The sequence below is a fragment of the Oncorhynchus masou genome, chromosome 7 (genome assembly GCF_036934945.1).
Source record: "Oncorhynchus masou masou isolate Uvic2021 chromosome 7, UVic_Omas_1.1, whole genome shotgun sequence".
NCBI classification, from domain to species: domain Eukaryota; kingdom Metazoa; phylum Chordata; class Actinopteri; order Salmoniformes; family Salmonidae; genus Oncorhynchus; species Oncorhynchus masou.
Genome location: NC_088218.1, coordinates 14,741,479 through 14,761,712, shown reverse-complemented (window position 1 = coordinate 14,761,712; position 20,234 = coordinate 14,741,479). Strand labels below are relative to the sequence as shown.

The window sequence follows — 20,234 nt, the reverse complement described above, 5'->3', positions numbered from 1 at the left end:
GAACTGTATGGCGGTGTCTATAGCTAGATGTTGGCAAGAAGTACAACAAAGTTTGTGACACTCGAATGGTTAAATCCGTAATTGGTGATGGAGTAGGTGTACATTTAATCTGATTCAGCAATAATAACATTGCTAATCAGATTAGCAAACCCCGTTACAAATTTGTAACCTTATAGTAAGAAGTAAGAATATCTCTGGAGTCACTTCTAGACGGTTCTTTTCCATTTGTCATAACATGTTTCCCGTGAAACTCTCAGTGCCCATTCATTGGCTAACCTACCGGTTTGTTCTACGACTCTTAGATGACGATTGGTCCAAATAATGTACATCAAACAAAGTGTGCATTCTTATTGGTAGAATGTCTTAAGCCCCGCCTCCAGAAGTAATACATTATACTTTACCTCCTCCCGGAGCAGTGCCACATATATCTGTGCTTGGGGAAACTTCACCCAAAGCCACTTTCTTAAAACAGTTCCGTCCAACGTCACATTACAGCAGACATGGACCACATGATCAACTGGAAGGTTAGTCAGATATATTAATAAAAGTCTATTCATTACTAACAATTTCGTTGTATTGTGTTCTATAAATCGTCCCTTATTCCGCTACGAGGTCGTTGATGTCTGGCAAGCTGCCCATCCTCTCCAATGTTGTTGTGACTTGATAATGACACTTGCTATTTGCATGGACAGTGCAGTGTTACGTTTTTAAGATATTTTTTATTCTCTGTTGTTGGTTAGCTACATTGTTATGAGTGCTTTGTACAGTGACGCATTTACAACGTTTTTAGGATAGTCTTGCTATAAATACTGCAGCCTACGCAGCACCGTTTATTTGGTCTAGTTCACGAGGGTCGTCTTGAGCAGGCGCTGCGCAGAGAAGCAGATCTAAAAGTCAGCTCATTTTACAAGTAACTGAACGGACAGGTTCTAATTATAAAAAGATCAGCTAATTTGGTGTGTGTGTGTGTGTGTGTGTGTGTGTGTGTGTGACACACACTGACAGAAGACAGGCCTAGTATACGGATGGTTGCAGCTGTCCTGCCAACTATGGTGACTGTTTGGGTGTCAGCTGACTTCTAGTCTTTGGACTTTTGGTGTGGGGGTTGGGGGTTGGGGGGTGGGGGGGGGGTCGGTGTAGTATTTTGGTCCCTTGTGGAATTCTAGAGCAGTGGTTCTCAACCAGGGAATCCACAGGGGGTACCTGAGAAGGCTCATGAGACCATAGGCTTACTGTTAAAATGCATGAGAGGGTACTTTAGGGGTACTCCGGGCAGAGCAAAATTCAGTTGGTGGTACAGTAACTGAAAAAGGTTGGGAACTGTTGTTCTAGAGTGTTCCTTCCTTGAGGGATGGTAAGAGGGGCTTGTGGAGAGTGACTTGGTCCTCTACTTGGTCCACTGTGCAATTGAGCATGACAGAGGATTATATTAAGTCGGACAACTTTGTTGGTCAAACAAGTTCTCATTTTCTTTCCATCTAGTTTGCCACAGAATGGCTGATTTTATATTTTATAGATTTGTTCTATAGTGAATTATAGCCTTCATGAGCCTTCATGTCCAGCCTTCATGAGCTTTCATGACCTAAACACACAGCCTCATTCTCTCTCATCACCCTGCTCCTTTCTCTCTCTCCCTCCAGGCATTGGACAATGTCCCTTTGCTCTTCTACATCTTGGCATTGAAGACCCTGGTCTTGTGCCTGGGCTTCGCTGGAGTGAAGATCTATCAGGCTAAGAAGGAAGAGGCCAAGCTGAAGATACAGAGGGCAGAGCAGAGGAGGATAGCGGAGCAGGTGCAGGAGCTCCTGGATAACGAGCTCCTGGACAACAAGAAGGATGACTGACCCGGAGGAACTAGGGAGAGTGTGAGCAGATGAAAGGTGAAATTGAATACAATACAAAATGAGTCCATTTGGAAATCAGTCAGCAATATAGACTGGTAGATAACAATGGGTGTTTTCAAAGCTGCTTCAAAGGGTATGATGTCTTTAAAGTACAGTAGTTATTGGTCAGTTTGAGCTAAACATTTCCCCTTTCTTCCCAGGAACTACAGTATGTCACCTGCCTGGGGACCTACATGCTCCAAGGATGGGACGGAGCTCTGATTGGCTGGTCTGGGGAGGAAGTGTTGAGAATGTCTAGTTCCTGTTGGACAGTACTCACCCAGAACAGGCCTGGGGTCCTGGACATTGCTGCGGGTGTCATTCTTTTTTTACACAAACTTTTAACTTCAGAGCCACCAGATGTTTTGTAAATAAAGACTGTTTTTGTACCTCTGTTGAAGCGGTCTTTCTTTGTCACATTTGATGTATAGAGCTGAATGTTGGAGACAGTGGTGTGATGGAGAGGTTGTCAGTCTATTGACTACACATTAGGGGGCATTTAATTTTTCCTGATCAAGGAGATGAGAAAGCCACTATAGCACTGTTATCATGTTGACTGTTTTCCCTGGTTCGTCTGTATGATGTGTACTTTTGGTACTTATTTGAATGATTTTATAGATAATTTAAAACTTGCTGATTATCTCCGTTAAGTGAAAAGCACTTAATCAAATGTATTAGACTATTGAGAAGTCTTAGTGGCTGTACATGGCTCGGTTCCCTGCACATTGTACATTTGGCATTGGAACTGACCCTGCTTTATATAGCTTCCTCTTATTTCTGATGTTTTTCTTAAACAATTATTAGTTATTTTGATATTGAGCACTGCACTGTTGGGTAGAACTTAACAAGTTAAGCATTTCACTGTACCTTTGTGCCTGTGACAACTTTTAACTTGTAAAGGTGATAGTTTGAAAGGGTGCACATCCAACTGTCACCATAGGGAGGCAGCGAAGTGCCGCCAATTGGCCAGAATGTGAAGTGGCTCCAGACAGTACTTGCCTATGTTGAACATTTGAAAATAAACCACCACATTAAAACAAACCACACATTCCCGTGACTTTAGCGGTGAAGTCTTTATTCCATGATAACTCACTAGATTATTATTCAGAGTATAATGACAGTTCAGAGTACAAAAGTAGCTAAATGACTAATGCAACTAAACCGCTGGGGTGGATAACTTCATTCCAGATGTGCTGTGATGGCGCATGCATTAAACATTTCACAGTGCATCTACACAAGCCTCCCACTACAACCTATGAACCCCCCTCTCTCTCTCTGACAGCAGTGCACACAACCAACCCTCCTACAGTAACTGCATTTCAGAGCCCTAATGGCCCCAAAATAGCCGTGTAAGTCAAGTGAGACCAGCCATACTGGCCAGGAAGATGTGCAGCAAAAATGTACAGTAAGCTATGAAGACCCATGCAGGAGGCCATCCCTGCCCCGTGTGATCAGCGTGATATGGCAGCCATTTCTGTCGAAGGAGGATGAACTAGGAGGGGAGCTTGTATTTACATACAGTAACATCTCAATGCTATGGAAGCAGAGGAGTCATTATTGGAGACATATTATTGAACAAGTCCCTTTCATAGAATTCACTCCTTGACAGGTTCATTTGCTAAGAAAGTAACTTTGAAGTGTTCTGCTTACAAATGTTAGGCCTGGCGTAAAGACCATTAGGAATTATTCATGAATAATAATTAGGTCTATTGTGATGTCATCAAATAGAATGTAATTTGTACTCCTCGATGAGTGAAACATCGTAAATCGCTGAGCTAGTGATGGCAGCATTCCACAGGAGGTTGGCGGCACCTTAATTGGGAGGACGGGCTCGTGGTAATGACTGGAGCGCAATAGGTGGAATGGTATCAAATACATCAAACACATAGTTTGACGCCATTCCATTCGGCCCGTTTCAGCCATTATTATGAGTCGGCCTCCACTGCAGCATGCACACACATCTTATAGACAAGGAAATGATGGATCCAGTACACAGTATGAAATGAGTCTATAGACAAGGTTTGTTACGGGGTCCTGAATTACAAGTCACAATGAATCCAAAGAAAGTTGATCCCCCCGTGTCTCTCTAGAGAGGACTACAACATCTCTCTCACTACCATGCCTGACCATGAACATATACAACGGTTACAAAGCAAATTAAGTAAAACATTTTTTTACAGCAAATATATTCAACATCCCTTGCACTTAATTCTCTGTCTACTTCTCTTTCTCTCAAGTGTTTAATATTGTTCCAAATGGAGGACGAAAGAGAAATTAAATGTGAAATGATAAGAGATGAATGTCTCTCGCTCTCTTTTCGTTTCTCTCTCTCCATGAAAAGGCAGGGCTTTGAGAGGCGACTCCCCCTAGTGTTAGAGAGGATGTATTACATGTCCCAACAGCATCCTCCCAGGGCCAGGTTGTCATTGACTTCTGAGAGGCAGATGTGGGAGACATACTTTGTGGATGTTAGAGTGCCCCCTCTCTCTGCCGCTCACTGCATGACACCGGGGGTGATATCCGGACGCCGTGTCTGGATGATTTTGGGGCGAGGGGGGCGGTTGCTGCTGCTGGTGCTTCCTTCTGTGTCGTCTTCGCCCCCCGAGCTGTCCTGCTCGTTCTCACACACGTGGACCACTACGCTGGGGGTGGTGGGGGTGCCGGTGTGCAGCTCGTACTTCTCACCTAATTTAGAGTTGGAGAGAGGACAGTTAACACTGTAGGACCGGCCACAATCAAACTGATGGCAATACAAAGGACAGCTACTGTAATTCCATCACATTGAATTAAAATCTATTTTAGGTTCCCATCCTCATTGTAGCAAGTGTGTGTGTGTTGTACCTGGCCCTAGTTTGGAGATAGCACAGAGAAGGTCGTAGTTGATGACGGGCACGGCGTCCGGGGCCTGCTGCCACCCCACCGGTGGCGAGGCTGGGGGGGAGATCAGGAACTGTTTGTCAGGTTTAGGGGGCTCCAGGCGGGGACTGCCTATGAGGATGGACTGCAGGGCAGACGGGGGGGGGAGCGAGACACGAGGCTCAATGTAGATCAATGGAATCAAATCAGTGCCAACACTGCTGCTAGCGAAACCAAAGTGACAAACACTTTTTTTAAATAATTTGTTTAACTTTATTTAACAAGGCAAGTCAGTTAAGAACAAATTCTTATTTACAATGACGGCCTACTTGTAAAGGCCTCCTCTAACCCGGATGACGCTGGGCCAATTGTGCGCCGCCCTATTGGACTCCCGATCACGGCGATACAGCCCGGGATCGAACCCGGGTCTTTAGTGACGCAGTGCCTTAGACCGCTGCGCCACTTGGGAGCTATTATTTGTAATGCATAGCATATTTCCACTACCAAAAGATCCAAGTAACTGAAGGTATGGGGTCATTGGGTGATGTACATATAGTATGGGGGCATTGGGTGATGTACATATAGTATGGGGGCATTGGGTGATGTACATAAAGTATGGGGGCATTGGGTGATGTACATAAAGTATGGGGGCATTGGGTGATGTACATAAAGTATGGGGGCATTGGGTGATGTACATAAAGTATGGGGGCATTGGGTGATGTACATATAGTATGGGGGCATTGGGTGATGTACATAAAGTATGGGGGCATTGGGTGATGTACATAAAGTATGGGGGCATTGGGTGATGTACATATAGTATGGGGGCATTGGGTGATGTACATATAGTATGGGGGCATTGGGTGATGTACATAAAGTATGGGGGCATTGGGTGATGTACATAAAGTATGGGGGCATTGGGTGATGTACATAAAGTATGGGGGCATTGGGTGATGTACATAAAGTATGGGGGCATTGGGTGATGTACATAAAGTATGGGGGCATTGGGTGATGTACATAAAGTATGGGGGTATTGGGTGATGTACATATAGTATGGGGGCATTGGGTGATGTACATAAAGTATGGGGGCATTGGGTGATGTACATAAAGTATGGGGGTATTGGGTGATGTACATATAGTATGGGGGCATTGGGTGATGTACATAAAGTATGGGGGTATTGGGTGATGTACATATAGTATGGGGGTTTTGGGTGATGTACATATAGTATGGGGGTTTTGGGTGATGTACATAAAGTATGGGGGCATTGGGTGATGTACAGAAGTCGTGTCTCTACCTGTGCGAAGTAGAGGCGCATCTCTTTGCCGTTGAAGTCGCTCTTGTGCAGTCGGAGCCGCGCCTCAGCGGCAGCCAGTGCATCGCTGAAGTTGATTCTCACACGCCGGAAACTCTTAAAGAACTGGAAGTTCACGTCCGGGTCGAAGGAGCGGAACAGAGACTCAAAACTGGCCTATAGGAGGAGAGAGAGAAAAGAGGGTGAGAAAAAGAGGGCGAGAGAGAAAGAGGGGGTGAGAGGGCGAGAGAGAGGGTGAGAGGTCGAGACAGAAAGAGAGAGGGCGAGAGAGAAAGAGGGGGTGAGAGGGCGAAAGAGAAAGAGGGCGAGAGAGAAAGAGGGTGATAGAGAGAAAGTGGGGGTGAGAGGGCGAGAGAGAAAGAGGGTGAGAGAGGGCGAGAGAGAAAGGGGGTGAGAGGGCGAGAGAGAAAGAGGGTGAGAGAGGGCGAGAGAGAAAAGCGGGGGTGAGAGGGCGAGAGAGAAAGAGGGTGAGAGAGGGCGAGAGAGAAAGGGGGGGTGAGAGGGCGAGAGAGAAAGAGGGTGAGAGAGGGCGAGAGAGAAAGGGGGGGTGAGAGGGCGAGAGAGAAAGAGGGGGTGAGAGAGCGAGAGAGAAAGAGGGGGTGAGAGGGCGAGAGAGAAAGAGGGGGTGAGAGAGAAAGCCGTTGAGAGGGCGAGAGAGAAAGCGGGTGAGAGGGCGAGAGAGAAAGCGGGGGTGAGAGGGCGAGAGAGAAAGAGGGGGTGAGAGAGAAGGTACAGTACAAGTGAGTTGGATAGTGATGTTGCCACACAGCATTAGTAATGGAATGACGTAATACATTAAATACATAATGGTCTGTTTACCCAGAAATAGGCTATGCTTCTCAAAACTGCTCAGTCACCATGATCCCACAGATAATAATAGTCTAACAAACATTAACTACAGTTATGAGACTGTTGCCTGGGAGAGAACCAGCAGTGGGAGAGAAGCCCAACAAAAAGCCTAAAACCAAGAGGCTCAGCTGTCTGGGGCACTGCATCGCAATGCTAGAGGCTTCACTACAGACCCGGGTTTGATCCCAGGCTGTGCCGCAGCCGGCCGCGACTGGAGGACCCATGAGGCGGCGCACAATTGGCCCAGCGTCATCCGGGTTAGGGGAGGGTTTGGCCGGTCGAGATGCCCTTGTCCCATCGCGCTTTAGTGACTCCTGTGGCGGGCCGGGCGCATGCACGTTGACACGGTCGCCAGTTGTACGGTGTTTCCTCCGACACATCGGTGCGGCTGGCTTCCGGGTTAAGTGGGCATTGTGTCAAGGAGCAGTGCGGCTCGGTTGGGTCGTGTTTCGGAGGATGCACGGCTCTTGACCTTCGCCTCTCCTGAGTCAGTACAGGAGTTGCAGCGATTGGACAATTGGATACCACGAAATTGGGGAGAAAAAGGGTTAAAAAATAAAAATAAAAACCCAAGACCAGTCCAGGCACAATGACAATAAAACCAAACCCTATAAAGGCCAAATGCATTGTGATTTGAAAGGTACATTTGTCAAGTGTATGAAGACTTGTACTGTAAGTACCTTTCCTGAAAACACCGTCACCAACCTCGTTTCATATCTTCAGTCTTTCAGGCCTAATGTTACCCACCCCCGCCCTTCTAAAAATAGCTGCTGCAAAATGCTTGACTAAACTGTCCCCTTAAAATGAGGAACACTGCTCGGTTGTCATGGCAACCCTGCTCAACTTGTGTGCGTGCCTGGACTTGGTGAGCGTCGGGGTCCGTCGCTAAAGAAAGACCCAGTGTGACAGCGGTCTGAAAGGAGCTCAGCTCAGACCATGAGGGCCGCTGCATCTCATTGGTCTAAAGCAGTTTGGAACGATTCGTTCAGTGAGAACTAATCACAAGCTGCAGCCAAGCACAGATCTTGGAGCAGATTACTTAACCATTACAACCACTGACAAATGGACCTCAAAGGCTACAGAATCTGACTTTAGATCAGTTTTAGGAGACAGATCAGAGGCGACATATAAAGCCTTCTTACCCGGGACTCAGGCCTGTCAAACACTTCCTGGTTGGTCACCGAGGCAACAAGGCAGAAGGCGTTACACTTGGTGGTCTTGAGGTGCATGATGGGAAGGGCAGGGAGGCAGAGGCCTTTCCACCTGATAATGCGGGAGGTCAGAGTTTGTGAGGAGGGGCCGGGATGAAGATGACAGGTGTGGGGGGGTTGCGCCGCCTTCCCCAGCGTGAGGGTTGAGGGAGATCTCGTTCCCACAAAAAATAAAACGTATTTTTCCCGTTTCCCTTACTTCCTCCTCTTCTCTATCTCTCTCTGTTTGTACAGTCCGCACCCCACTAAGACAGCTGGAAAAGCCTGCAGCCAAATGAAGAGCCAAAATGTCCAGTGACGTTCAAGCCGGAAGCAGTTAGCTACTGAGCAGCGAGCCCAGATCCAGAGTTAGCGCTCAGGTTCCACCCTTGGCAGTGAGGTCTATAGGACAGACACAGGCAGCTACACAACAGCTGAAAACAGTCCTCCGTCTAGGCTGTAGAACATTCCAACAAGACTATGGGCTGCATTTGTAAAAGTCTCATATAATAAAGCCTTCTGTCTGTCTGGTCTCCGGCTCTCTCTGCCTCTGCAGCCACTTATATGAGAGTCACAACTACTGACGTACACCACAGCCCCTCCCTCTCTCTCCTTCTTCTCTTCCTTCGTTCCATGGTTCATTCACTCCCAGCCAACCCGCTGACACAGGGGGTGTGTCCTTCATTTCTTCCCTCCCTCCTTCACTCAGACATGGTCCCTCCCTCTCTCCTTTGCTGACTAATTAGAGAGGCAGTGAGACAGAGAAAGACAGAGGACTGGAAAATAACTAAATCAATCCTAAATCAGACTGAAGTGTTAATCTCTTCACTCTTCTCTTGTTCTCTCTCTCACTCACTCACAGACACACACACACACACACACACACAAAACATATGACAAATCTGTTGCTTAGTTGTGAATGGAAAATATGTGCAAATCAGAAACTGAGCCATGAATCTGACACAATAAAACCACACACATACACTGAATCAGCTTATCGGGGCACTTGACTCTGGCCTGCTGAGCGTCAGCCGTGGAAAACACACGTCATTCTGGGTATAAATATGCCCGAGAGCTTCACTACAGAGAGACACAGACGAGAGAGAAAGAGATACTAACAGAGTACATGAGAGAAAGGGAGAGAGACAGCCTGAAAAACAGAGGTCTGTGTGGAGAGTAAGGGAAGAAGAGAGAGAGATGAAGGAGAACTGGTTCTTATGGAAAGTATGCAGCTTAACAGCACTGTGAGAGGAAAAATGGATGAGAGAGAGAGACTAAAGTAAAGGCTAAGCATGTATGTCTATAATGTATGTGCTAAATGTAGTATACACTTGTTTGTGTGTTAGTAGTGAAGTGACAATCTGTATGTGTGTGTTTGTGTGTGTGTGTGAGAAAGCAAATGTTCCAGTGAGGGAATGGAAAATAGGAATATGAAACCAAAACAGAGAGGACGGAAAAAATGCAGGGCTGAGAGCCGCCGCCACCCCCCCCCCCCCCCCCACACACACACACACACACAATGAGTGTTATGCAAAGGAACTCTGAAAGAGATAGTTAGTCTCACACACACACACCCACACTAACAGGGCAGGACAAAGGTCTGGAGATGGTTAACACACACGTACACTGTCACACACACACAGAGGTCTGGAGATGGTTAACAACAACAAACACAAACACTCACATTAAACCTCAGCTGCTCTGCAGGGAGGAAGAGGAGGGAGGCACATGTTTCCATACAACACCCACACACTTTAAAACTAGCCTACACCCACAGGCCTACATGCAAGTTAACAGTATCGAGATATTGTGTCTGGACCCTCGACTGACACTTTTTGACAGCACTACTTTTATTCTGCATGCAGAGATCATCAACTCTTGTCTGAGATGTCGTCTCCAGCTGCTGCTACACGAAAGGTAGTGAGTAACAAATCATACTAGCCATTGGCTGTGATTGACCAGCCAGTCGGCTAGAAGACAGAACCTAGAACAGCAGAGTGTGACCTCAGACAGTGACAGGTGGAACCTCAGAACTGGTTGTATATTCTAGAACACTCCACCATTGTCTGATCTAAGTGGCAGAAATAGCAGGAATGACCAAAGTGTCACTGATAGTTTTGAAGAGCACCAGAAACCAGACAACACAGACGCATGCACACCTTTACATCAAAGACTAGACAACAAAGAGATTCTGTCCCCCCAGCACATCGTAGAGAGACAAGTGCACAGAGGTTGTACTCAGGCAGAGTACTTAAAGTACTTAAATATGCAGAAATCTCTACACCATTTCCTGGTTGATAAAATTCTAAATTGTTCGCCTAATTTCAGTTTGTGACAAAACAAGTGTAGAGAATCATTGTACCATCTAAACCGCTGTGAAATATATTTTCTATAACCAAAAATATTGTATTTTCAGCTGTTTGAAGCTGGTGTACAAAACAAAGTAAAAGACGCAAAAACAAAACTTAATGGGAAGAATAGAAATAGCACACATAGAACAGATATACATACCGCTTCTTAGACTTGCATTCAATGAGAATGGCAGATCTATAACTCACATTTATATGTCAATTTGATCAAATTGCCCCAAAAAAAGTTACTTCATGTAGCTTTAAGCCTACCAGCTGCAGTCTGGTACTAGTGTGCAAGAACACACACACTACCTGCTCTGTTCTCTCTCCAGGCCTAAGGCTTTGTGAATCAAATATCTCTGCCACGCAAATCCCTCAGTGAGTACAGTAAGACAGTACAGGTCACAGTTTCCATTCGGTAACCTCTGGGGTGTCACGTGTGTGGCCAGTCCCTGGTGGTGACCTGTATTAAAATGACCTGCTGTAATAATGTGTGGCCCTTACTGCAGGAGGGAAGCCATTCTGATTTGGACAGGACAGTTTACCTGATTAAGGGCAGGGACGGGTCTTAAAACGAGATGAATATCTGAATAGGATGGAAACGTTGTGTGTCTTTGTCAAACATTCCTAAAGGAGAACACAGTGTTGATGCACACAGTGGAATATTCCATCACATGATCTCTCAGCTGACTCAAAGCTCCTTAAAGGACCCCGTGAAAAGAAAAACACTTTTATTCAAAACAGTCAAGTTTTTATGACCTTTACCCTGTTTCACTTCCTTCTAAGCCCAATTGATTATTCAATCATTGATCTGTGTGAGTGAGAGAGTGTGTGAGTGAGTGAGAGAGAAAGTTGGAGTATGTGTGGCTTGACCAGCTGTTCTGGTTTGAGCACCTGTCTCACTGTTTCTGCCCCCTCCCGTCCATGGAAGAGGCCATCAGTAGGAAAATACATTTCAGCTGAATCGGACACTATTCACCAATGTCACCACACCAGCAAGGCCTCTATGTTAAACAAACAATGTGTAAATTCCATACAGCATTGACTTCTGTTTGTTGTTTCGCACAACAGTACTGTTTGTATGGCCCATAGTAGTGTGTAGTAGACCCATGGTGAGTTGACACTTGGTTCTCATGAACAAAAGCAACCGTGTGTGGTAGGGCTGACCCCAATTAGTTGACTGGTTGATGGTTGTTCTTTTCTCTTTTGTTTGGGGCGTTCCTGCCAACGTTGAGTAAGGACGCGCACCTGATTATGCACTGAAGTAGGCCTATATGCTACCTGGCCTATGTGCAAATGTAGGCATATAAATGTGCCCATTTGGGGATCTGATTGTATTTCTGATTGGCTTTAATGCACCACCACTAATGAGCTGTGGAGCTTCTCAAAGTAATGTTTACTTCACCTAAAAGAGAAAGCAAACAAAGTCTGTTTTTACATCCATTGAGAATTACAATCGTTCCTCAATGTACACCACCGGTCAAAAGTTTTAGAACACCTACTCATTCAAGGGTTTTTCTTTATCTTTACTATTTCTACATTGTAGAATAATTGTGAAGACATCAAAACTATGAAATAACACATATAGAATCACGTAGTAACAAAAAAAGTGTTAAATCTATTTAATATTTGAGATTCTTCAAATAGCCACCCTTTGCCTTGAAGACAACTTTGCACACTCTTGGCATTCCCTCAACCAGCTTCTTGAGGTAGTCACCTGGAATGCATTTCAATTAACAGGTGTATCTTCTTAAAAGTAAATTTATGTAATTTCTTTCTCTCTTAATGCATTTGAGCCAATCAGTTGTGTTGTGACAATGTAGGGTGGGTATACAGAAGAAAGCCCTATTTGGTAAAAGACCAAGTCCATATTATGGCAAGAACAGCTCAAATAAGCAAAGAGAAACGACAGTCCATCATTACTTTAACCTGTTGAAACTCTGGGGGCGCTATATCATTTTTGGATAAAAAGACGTGCCCGTTTTAAGCGCAATATTTTGTCACAAAAAGATGCTCGACTATGCATATAATTGGTAGCTTTGGAAAGAAAACACTCTGACGTGTCCAGAACTGCAAAGATATTCTCTGTGCGTGCCCTAGAACGTGAGCTACAGGCAAAACCAAGATGAGACGGCATCCAGGAAATGAGCAGGATTTTTGAGGCTCCGTTTTCCATTGTCTCCTTATATGGCTGTGAATGCGAGAGGAGTGAGTCTGCCCTTTCTGTTGTTTCCCCAAGGTGTCTGCAGCATTGTGACGTATTTGTAGGCATATCATTGGAAGATTGACCATAAGAGACCACATTTACCAGGTGTCCGCCCGGTGTCCTGTGCCGAAATTGGTGCGCAAAACTCAGCTGCAAGTATTTTTCCATGGAATTCAGAGAAGAAAGCAGGCTTCCACGAACGATATATCAATGAAGAGATATGTGAAAAAACACCTTGAAGATTGATTCCAAACAACGTTTGCCATGTTTCGGTCGATATTATGGAGTTAATTCTGAAAAAGTTTGACGTTGTAGGTGACTGAATTTTCGGTTCGTTTCGGTAGCCAAATGTGATGTACAAAACGGAGCGATTTCTCCTACACAAAGACGCTTTCAGGAAAAACTGCACATTTGCTATGTAACTGAGAGTCTCCTCATTGAAAACATCCGAAGCTCTTCAAAGGTAAATGATTTTATTTATTTGGTTATCTGGTTTTTGTGAAAATGTTGCGTGCTAAATGCTACTCAAAATGCTAAGCTAGCTTAGCATACTCTTACACAAATTAGTGAATTGCTATGGTTCAAAAGCATATTTTGAAAATCTGAGATGACAGTGTTGTTAAGAAAAGGCTAAGCTTGAGAGTAGGCGCATTATTTTCATTTTATTTGCGATTTTCAGAAATCGTTAACGTTGCGTTATGCTAATGAGCCTGAGGCTTTAGTCACGATCCCGGATCCGGAATGGGGAGTTTCAAGAGGTGACAAAGTTCAGTCAATACGGAAAATTTCAAGAACTTTGAAAGTTACTTCAAGTGCAGTCGCAAAAACCATCAGGCGTTATGATGGAACTGGCTCTCATGAGGACCGCCACAGGAAAGGAAGACCCAGAGTTACCTCTGCTGCAAAGGATAAGTTCATTAGAATTACCAGCCTCAGAAATTGCAGCCCAAATAAATGTTTTATTTTATTTTACCTTTAACTAGGCAAGTCAGTTAAGAACAAATTCTTATTTTCAATGACGGCCTAGGAACAGTGGGTTAACGGATTTTTACCTTGTCAGCTCGGGGATTTGATCTTGCAACCTTTCAGTTACTAGTCCAACGCTGGTCAACTAACAGACACATCTCAACATCAACTGTTCAGAGGAGACCTGTGTGAATCAGGCCTTCGTGGTCGAATTGCTGCAAAGAAATCACTATTAAAGGCCACCAAATAAGAAGATGAGACTTGTTTGGGCCAAGAAACATGAGCAATAGACATTAGACCAGTGGAAATGTGTCATTTGGTCTGGAGTCCAAATTGGAGATTTTGGATTCCAAGTGCTGCATCAGATGACCTGGCCTCCATAATCACCTGACCTCAACCACATTGAGATGGTTTGGGAGGAGTCGGACCACAGAGTGGGAAAGGAAATGCAGCCAACAAGTGCTCAGCATATGTGAGAACTTCAAGACTGTTGGAAAAACATTCCAGCTGAAGCTGGTTGAGAGAAAGCCAAGAGTTTACAAAGCTGTCATCAAGGCAATGGGTGGCTATTTTGATTTGGTTACTACATGATTCCATATGTGTTATTTCATAGTTTTGATGTCTTCACTATTATTCTACAATGTAGAAAATAGTAAAAATAAAGAAAAACCCTTGAATGAGTAGGTGTTCAAAAACTTTTGACCGGTAGTGTATTTGAAAAATCTTTACAGCTCTCTCCCTTTCGATAACAACTCAGTGTGAAAGGGAAAAATGTCATGCTCTTATCCAGTGGAAATGTCATAAAATAGACCTACCTGATCACTTCTTATCCATTGCACAAATAACTTACAGCTGTGTCTGTCTTAAGCTCACTGGCACAGGAAACTGAGGGCCCAGAATATGTTATACAATGTTGCAAGTTTGCTAGTGTGAGCTGGGCCAGACCCAAGTTAATAGTTGATACAATGTTTCAAGTTCGTTGCAGACAGGCCATGCGTAGCCAATGTGATTTATATGATATTTCTTTTATCAGGATATTTTCTACCTGCAGGCTGCAATGTTTTTATTTGTTGGTTTTATGTAGGCTATTTTTATATAGTTGCAATGGCAATAGAAGTTGCATTTTAAGTTTGTATAATTTTTATTTAGATAGAATTTTGATTAACCACATGACAATGATTTTGTGATGTGAAGATGTTATTCTAAATTAAATTAAACTGTTCCATGAAAAAGTGCATTTGAAAACCATAACTAGCATGCAAATCGGTAGAAATTGTAAGATAAATTGGCTTTGCTCATGAGAAAGGTTGTGGACTCCTTGTGTAGCCCATTACTAGCAACTTCAGGGGGATGGTCGGGACAGGTTAAGGTTTTTTCTTCCTGTTATCTTGATCTCTGGCTCCCTCTTGAGTCATCTGCATCTTATTTCATCAAACAGTGAGCTGAAAGCATCAGACAAGCTCAATGCGTATAGCTGACTTTATTAAAACAAATAGTGTGTCTATAATGAAAAATACGTTTAAAAATTCCAATCACTCAATTTTTTATGTGTTTTTTCCCCCTCGATATATAGACATCCTATTTGTTATATGCAGAACGGACGACTTTCGGTCAACCAATATAAATGTTTTTATCGGGACAGCCCAAGTGTGTGGATTTATTCTATTTGCTTTAAACAAATTGCAAGGCATAGGGCCTAGTCTTTACATTGAACTACGTCTCTAATTTCTCCCCCATCTCTTCCTGCTTATGACTGCTGTCCTTACTGTTCCTTACTTCCTGCCAGCTCCAATGGAAACTCTCTCTGAATCAAAGACTAGCCGACAATGAGCGAAAGAATGTTGTGTACACTGAAAAATACATTAGTCAGATTTCCAACACAAAAACTCAGCCCCTGTGACACATTCACCTGACCTCAGGAAGGCTAGATGTTATCAGAGACTGAGATAATGGGAGTGTGTACCAGATATGCATTTTACTAAAGATACCAATCTTTGTTTTATGATTTTGGCTATATCCTCAAAGTCCAGAAATGCTTTTGACTGAATAGGGCCCCTGCTTGCCAACTCTCTCCCTGCTGTTGTTCAGGGGGATCTCCTGAATGACATCTGGCCTAGTTAGAGCATACACCCTTTTCCATTGTTCTGATTACAGTGTGTTACGACATAGTCTACTTCCAGTGGCCTTCATTTGACTGACAAAGAGGTCACAGCCTCCTCAGCCAAAACCCCTGACAAGAGATCGGTGAGAGGAGCAGAGATGACTCGACATGTTTGTGCCATATCATTTTCACTTATTGGCTAGCTAAGTGGTCATGAAGGAAAGAAGACAAGGAAATGAAAGAGTAAAATAAACACTCTGCCGGTGTGCATCGGTCCTTGGCTAAACTCTGAGATTCTGGCCCAGTTAGGACAGAATCTCAGTTTTTCCAAGCTTCCTGTATTCTGGCCTTGTTATGGGGGGAAATCTAGTAATGTTCTTGCTGATGGAACTGTTCCAACCCCTATGGAATCAGGCAGGGGATGGAAGGGAACCATTTCCATGTGTGTGATGAGGGTGTGAGTGGTTGATTGGAACTACACAACTAGGAGCCTAAGACTCATCTTTAGAAAGATGCCAATTCTTTGGAGGAGTGGAATGTAATACTATCTTTGGATTGAACATGAGTACACACACACACACACACACACACACACACACACACAAATAGGTTTAAGTTGTTTAGTAGGGAACCATTGTAATGTAATGGAAGCTTGCTTTGGTTGAATGCTTTGATCCACCATAACACACATCCTTACCTTCAGAGTTTGGTCATTGAAAACATCTTCAGTTACTTTGCATGCGATAAGGGCGTTGGGAAGGTCGGTAAACTGCACGTCGACCGTTGCCTCAGCACCATCGCTCTTCTCTGATTTCTGCATATTGTACTTGTTCTAGTCGCGCCAGGTTAGTTGTTTGAACTTGCAGTTCGGACCTAGCAGTCACTGTAGCTAAATATACTGTGGTCCTCCGTTAGCTTTCAGCTAGCTAGCTAGCAGAAGCGCTTAGCTACTATCTCATCGCAAGCTCCTTAAGAGTCGTCATTAATTAATGAGCAAAAGTTAAATAACTAATGTAGTTATGTTTTTTTTATGGCCAAATATTTCTCAATAAATTATATTCAAAACGCATATTACAATAAAAACTGAAAGTACTGGCAAAGAGCTGGTGGCACATCGACTAAAGGAGATGACGTCAAGGAGACGAAAAACAGCTGATGCGATTTTCCGGTTTAGAACTGTCGCAACGCAGCTTCACTGATCACTGCAATTCGGGATTGTCCAAAATATTACATGATAACGAGTTTGACTCATACAGTCTGTTTTAGATCAATGATGTCTACGCAGCGCTTTACCCCATTGCAAATTACCGGAACGCTCTGAAGGTGATGGCACATTAGCTGACACTGTGTTGAGTTTTAGCACACTGTCATTTTGCCCTGAACTGTTCGTTGCAAATGCCGTACTTATGTCTACTGAAGTGAAGTCTATTTATTTATATGTAAATGACCTGCTATTATATCATATTTAATACCATTATAGACATAGCAATACTGCCCTCTAACGTTGAAAAACGTAAGGCCTACAGTCAGTATTAGATGAACTTCTTTATTTGAAGAGTATGATGGAAGCATCATCAATAAGTTTAGATCGAAGAATGAAATTTAAAAGATAAATAATTGCTAAGGTTATTCATCCTTTTGTACCAAAATTCTCTTGTGTGAATAATTCAATTTGGTCAACAATGCAATCCTTTACCTTCCGATGCCTCTGCCTGTAGGTCTACCTCTGACTGCCAGACAGTGGTTTTATAGGTCTACTCTGCCTAAAAAGCCCGAAAGGGGATAAGGGATTGTGCTAGGACAACTGTGCTTTACTGAAAAGCTAACTCAGGGCATCCTCACTGACCTCATTAGAGGCTCACTCTATGAGATATGTTAAAGGAGAACTGAAAAATTCCAAGGGGTCAGGGCGGGGGGGGGGGCTGATTTGGGGGGGGGCATGTATGAAGGCAGCCATCAGGAGGAGGAGATTGTTAGGGAAGTGGTTGAATGGATGGGGGTTGGAGTGGAGTAGAGGGGCCTGGGGTATTGGGAGGGATGTGGGATACTGGGGCTATGCTGTGCTAGGCATGGTTGTGGGGGTATAGGCTCTGGAGCTGGGCTGAGCTGGGGGGTATAGGCTCTGGAGCTGTACTAGGCTGGGGGGATATAGGCTCTAGAGCTGGGCTGGGCTGGGCTGTGGGATATAGGCTCTGGAGCTGGGCTGGGCTGGGGGGATATAGGCTCTGGGCGGATTTAAATTAGGCAGGCTGGTCATGTGGGGATCAACTTCTGAAACTCAGCCTAATCCTTTGGAGAAGGAGGGAGAGAGAGAGAGAGAGAGAGAGAGAGAGAGAGAGAGAGAGAGAGAGATTGTACTTTGACCAACTGGACACAGGCACTATTTACAGATTGGAGCCCCAGGCAGCGACAACTAGAAGCTGTGCATGCGTCCGTGGAACCTACAAACACACACTTATCCAACTTTCTCAAACTTGGCTTGAACTCCTGGACACATACTCGTTGGAACCTTGAACACACTCCTTCCCAGTGTGTGTTGGTCTTCCAGTAACCATGGCTCAGTCTGAAGCTAATGGCCTCAGCCCGGACCTCTCCAATGGAGCCATCATCCACAGCCCTATAGGAACCTGTACCAACCCGGACAGACAGAGACAACGAGATGAAGAGGAGGAGGATGTAGAACTAGCAGAGGAGGTGTTAGAACTGGGGGAGGAGGTGGGCGAGGACATGGAGTACATTGGGATTGCAGTTGCAGCTGATCATTTCGAAGTGACGATGCAAGCTAGCGGGAGTAGAGGAAAGGAGGGAGAGGAGGGGGAGAGGGGGATTGAAGAGGAGGTTGGTTTACAGGAAAAGAGAGAGAGGGATAAAGGGGAGCAGGAGCTGACCGTGACAGTTGTTGTAATTGAAGAGGAGGAGAAAGAGCAGGAGAAATCTGTAGAGGCTGTTGAAGAAGAGAAGTTCGCTGAGAGAGAGGAGGAGTCAGCAGGGGCGGACAAAGAGAGAGAAATAGAGGAGAGAGAAGCTCCTCTCCCCCCACCACCCCCTAGTTTCCCTGAAACTGAGTCCATTAATGATGAGGAAGAGAGGAAAGCCTTGGAGATATCTCCAGAGGCAGAAAAGGCACAAATCATGTTGTCTGTTGATGAGACAGAGAAGACAGAGGACAATGTCGGTTTGACAACAACAGAACCGCCAGTCCCGTCAACTAATGATGAGGTGGAGAGTAAAGAAGAGCTGTGTACAGAGAGTCAAAAGCCAGAAACCACATCCACTACAGATGAGTTAACGAAGGGAGAGCAGAGTGGCGGTCAGGATGCAGAGATGCCCATCAGCCAGGTGACTAATGATGATGGCATGGCGAGAGTGAGTGATGAAAGCGGGAGTCAAGTGACCGATGACTGTCAAACGGTGTCCAGTAGTGATGAGGTCAGAGAAACATGGCAGGAGGGAGGACAGGAAGAGGAGCCTAAACATCAGCCAGCCAATGACAATAAAGGAGAGAGCGAGGAAAGTAACAATAAATTGGCAAAAAATCGACAGGTTTCACAAGAAGAGAGGGATGAGAACCAGCAGGGAAGTGAGACGAGTACAGAGAAAAAAGAGGAGGAGGTTAAAAGCCATGTTACAGAGGAACAGGGAGAGACAACCAAAGCAGTTTTAGAGAAAAAGAGGAGGGGCATCAAGCGACAGAGCACCAGCCCCCGTTGTTTGTTACCAATGAGTTCATAGAGCTTGGAGTCGTCAAGAGTCAGGCAACCACGGCTCAACAGCCACAGGATGTTGTCACTCCACCTGTTGAGGTAGAGGGAGGGAGCAAGAGCAAGGCACAGCCACTGATACAGCCCAATGACAGTCAGGAGGGTGAGAACGGCTCTAAAGAGGAGGGAGGTTTACAACAGACAGAACAGCAGCTACAGGTGGAAGAGGGTGACAGTGATAGGGCAGTGAAGGGAGGTGGTAGGGAGAGGGAAGAGCCGCAACAGGTTGGAGATAATGCGGTGGTGGGGATGGACACAGAAGGCAGCAAAGTAGAGGAGGAGCAAAAGAAGGAGGATAATGTAGACATAGCAGAGGAAGAGAGAAGAGGTGGCGGCGGTATGGAGGAACAGACTGAAAAGTCTTTGGAGCCTGATTATGCTGCCAGAGAAGAGGGGGAAGAGAGAGAAGACAAAGTTGTAGCTCAGCCACAGGTACAGATACTCAAGAGTTCAGCAGAAGCTACACAGGAGGACGACGACAAGGATTTAGAACATGTCGAGGAGGCTTTCGAGCTTGAGGAGGGAGGAGACATGGAGAAAGAACAGCCAGGAGAGGTCATTCTGGATGAGCCCGGAGCTGCAGAGGTGGGAGGGGCTGAAGAGATGGATAATCCAGTCCCGGTCTCAGAGATAGGGACGGGAGGAGCAGAGGGAGGGGGTGAGTTGGAGGAACAGCCAGTGACAAACATTGACGATAATCTAGACTCACAATCAGAGGTAGCGATTGAGATGGCGGAAGAGCCAGAAGATCTCATTGAGGA

General features: G+C 45.0%; 2 protein-coding genes across 3 annotated transcripts; one reads left to right on the top strand and one right to left on the bottom strand.

The window, feature by feature from the left end:
• Nucleotides 1-395: 395 nt before the first annotated feature.
• LOC135543345 (small integral membrane protein 11-like) lies at nt 396-2,277 on the top strand. The gene is made up of 3 exons (XM_064970536.1): nt 396-524; nt 1,641-1,880; nt 2,045-2,277. The coding sequence occupies exons 1-2, from the start codon at nt 501-503 to the stop codon at nt 1,842-1,844; spliced, it is 228 nt and encodes a 75-aa protein (XP_064826608.1). The 5' UTR covers nt 396-500; the 3' UTR covers nt 1,845-1,880; nt 2,045-2,277.
• Nucleotides 2,278-2,941: 664 nt separating this feature from the next.
• LOC135543344 (calcipressin-1-like) lies at nt 2,942-16,859 on the bottom strand. 2 transcript variants are annotated; one of them, XM_064970533.1, is made up of 4 exons: nt 16,410-16,859; nt 6,032-6,205; nt 4,725-4,884; nt 2,942-4,568 (listed from the first exon to the last, which is right to left on the bottom strand). In XM_064970533.1, exons 1-4 carry the CDS (start codon nt 16,530-16,532, stop codon nt 4,378-4,380), a joined length of 648 nt encoding a protein of 215 aa, XP_064826605.1. In that variant the 5' UTR covers nt 16,533-16,859; the 3' UTR covers nt 2,942-4,377. The 2 variants fall into 2 exon arrangements, with proteins under 2 accessions (XP_064826605.1, XP_064826607.1); XM_064970535.1 differs by lacking the exon at nt 16,410-16,859 and adding an exon at nt 8,041-8,683.
• Between the last annotated feature and the right edge of the window lie 3,375 nt (nt 16,860-20,234).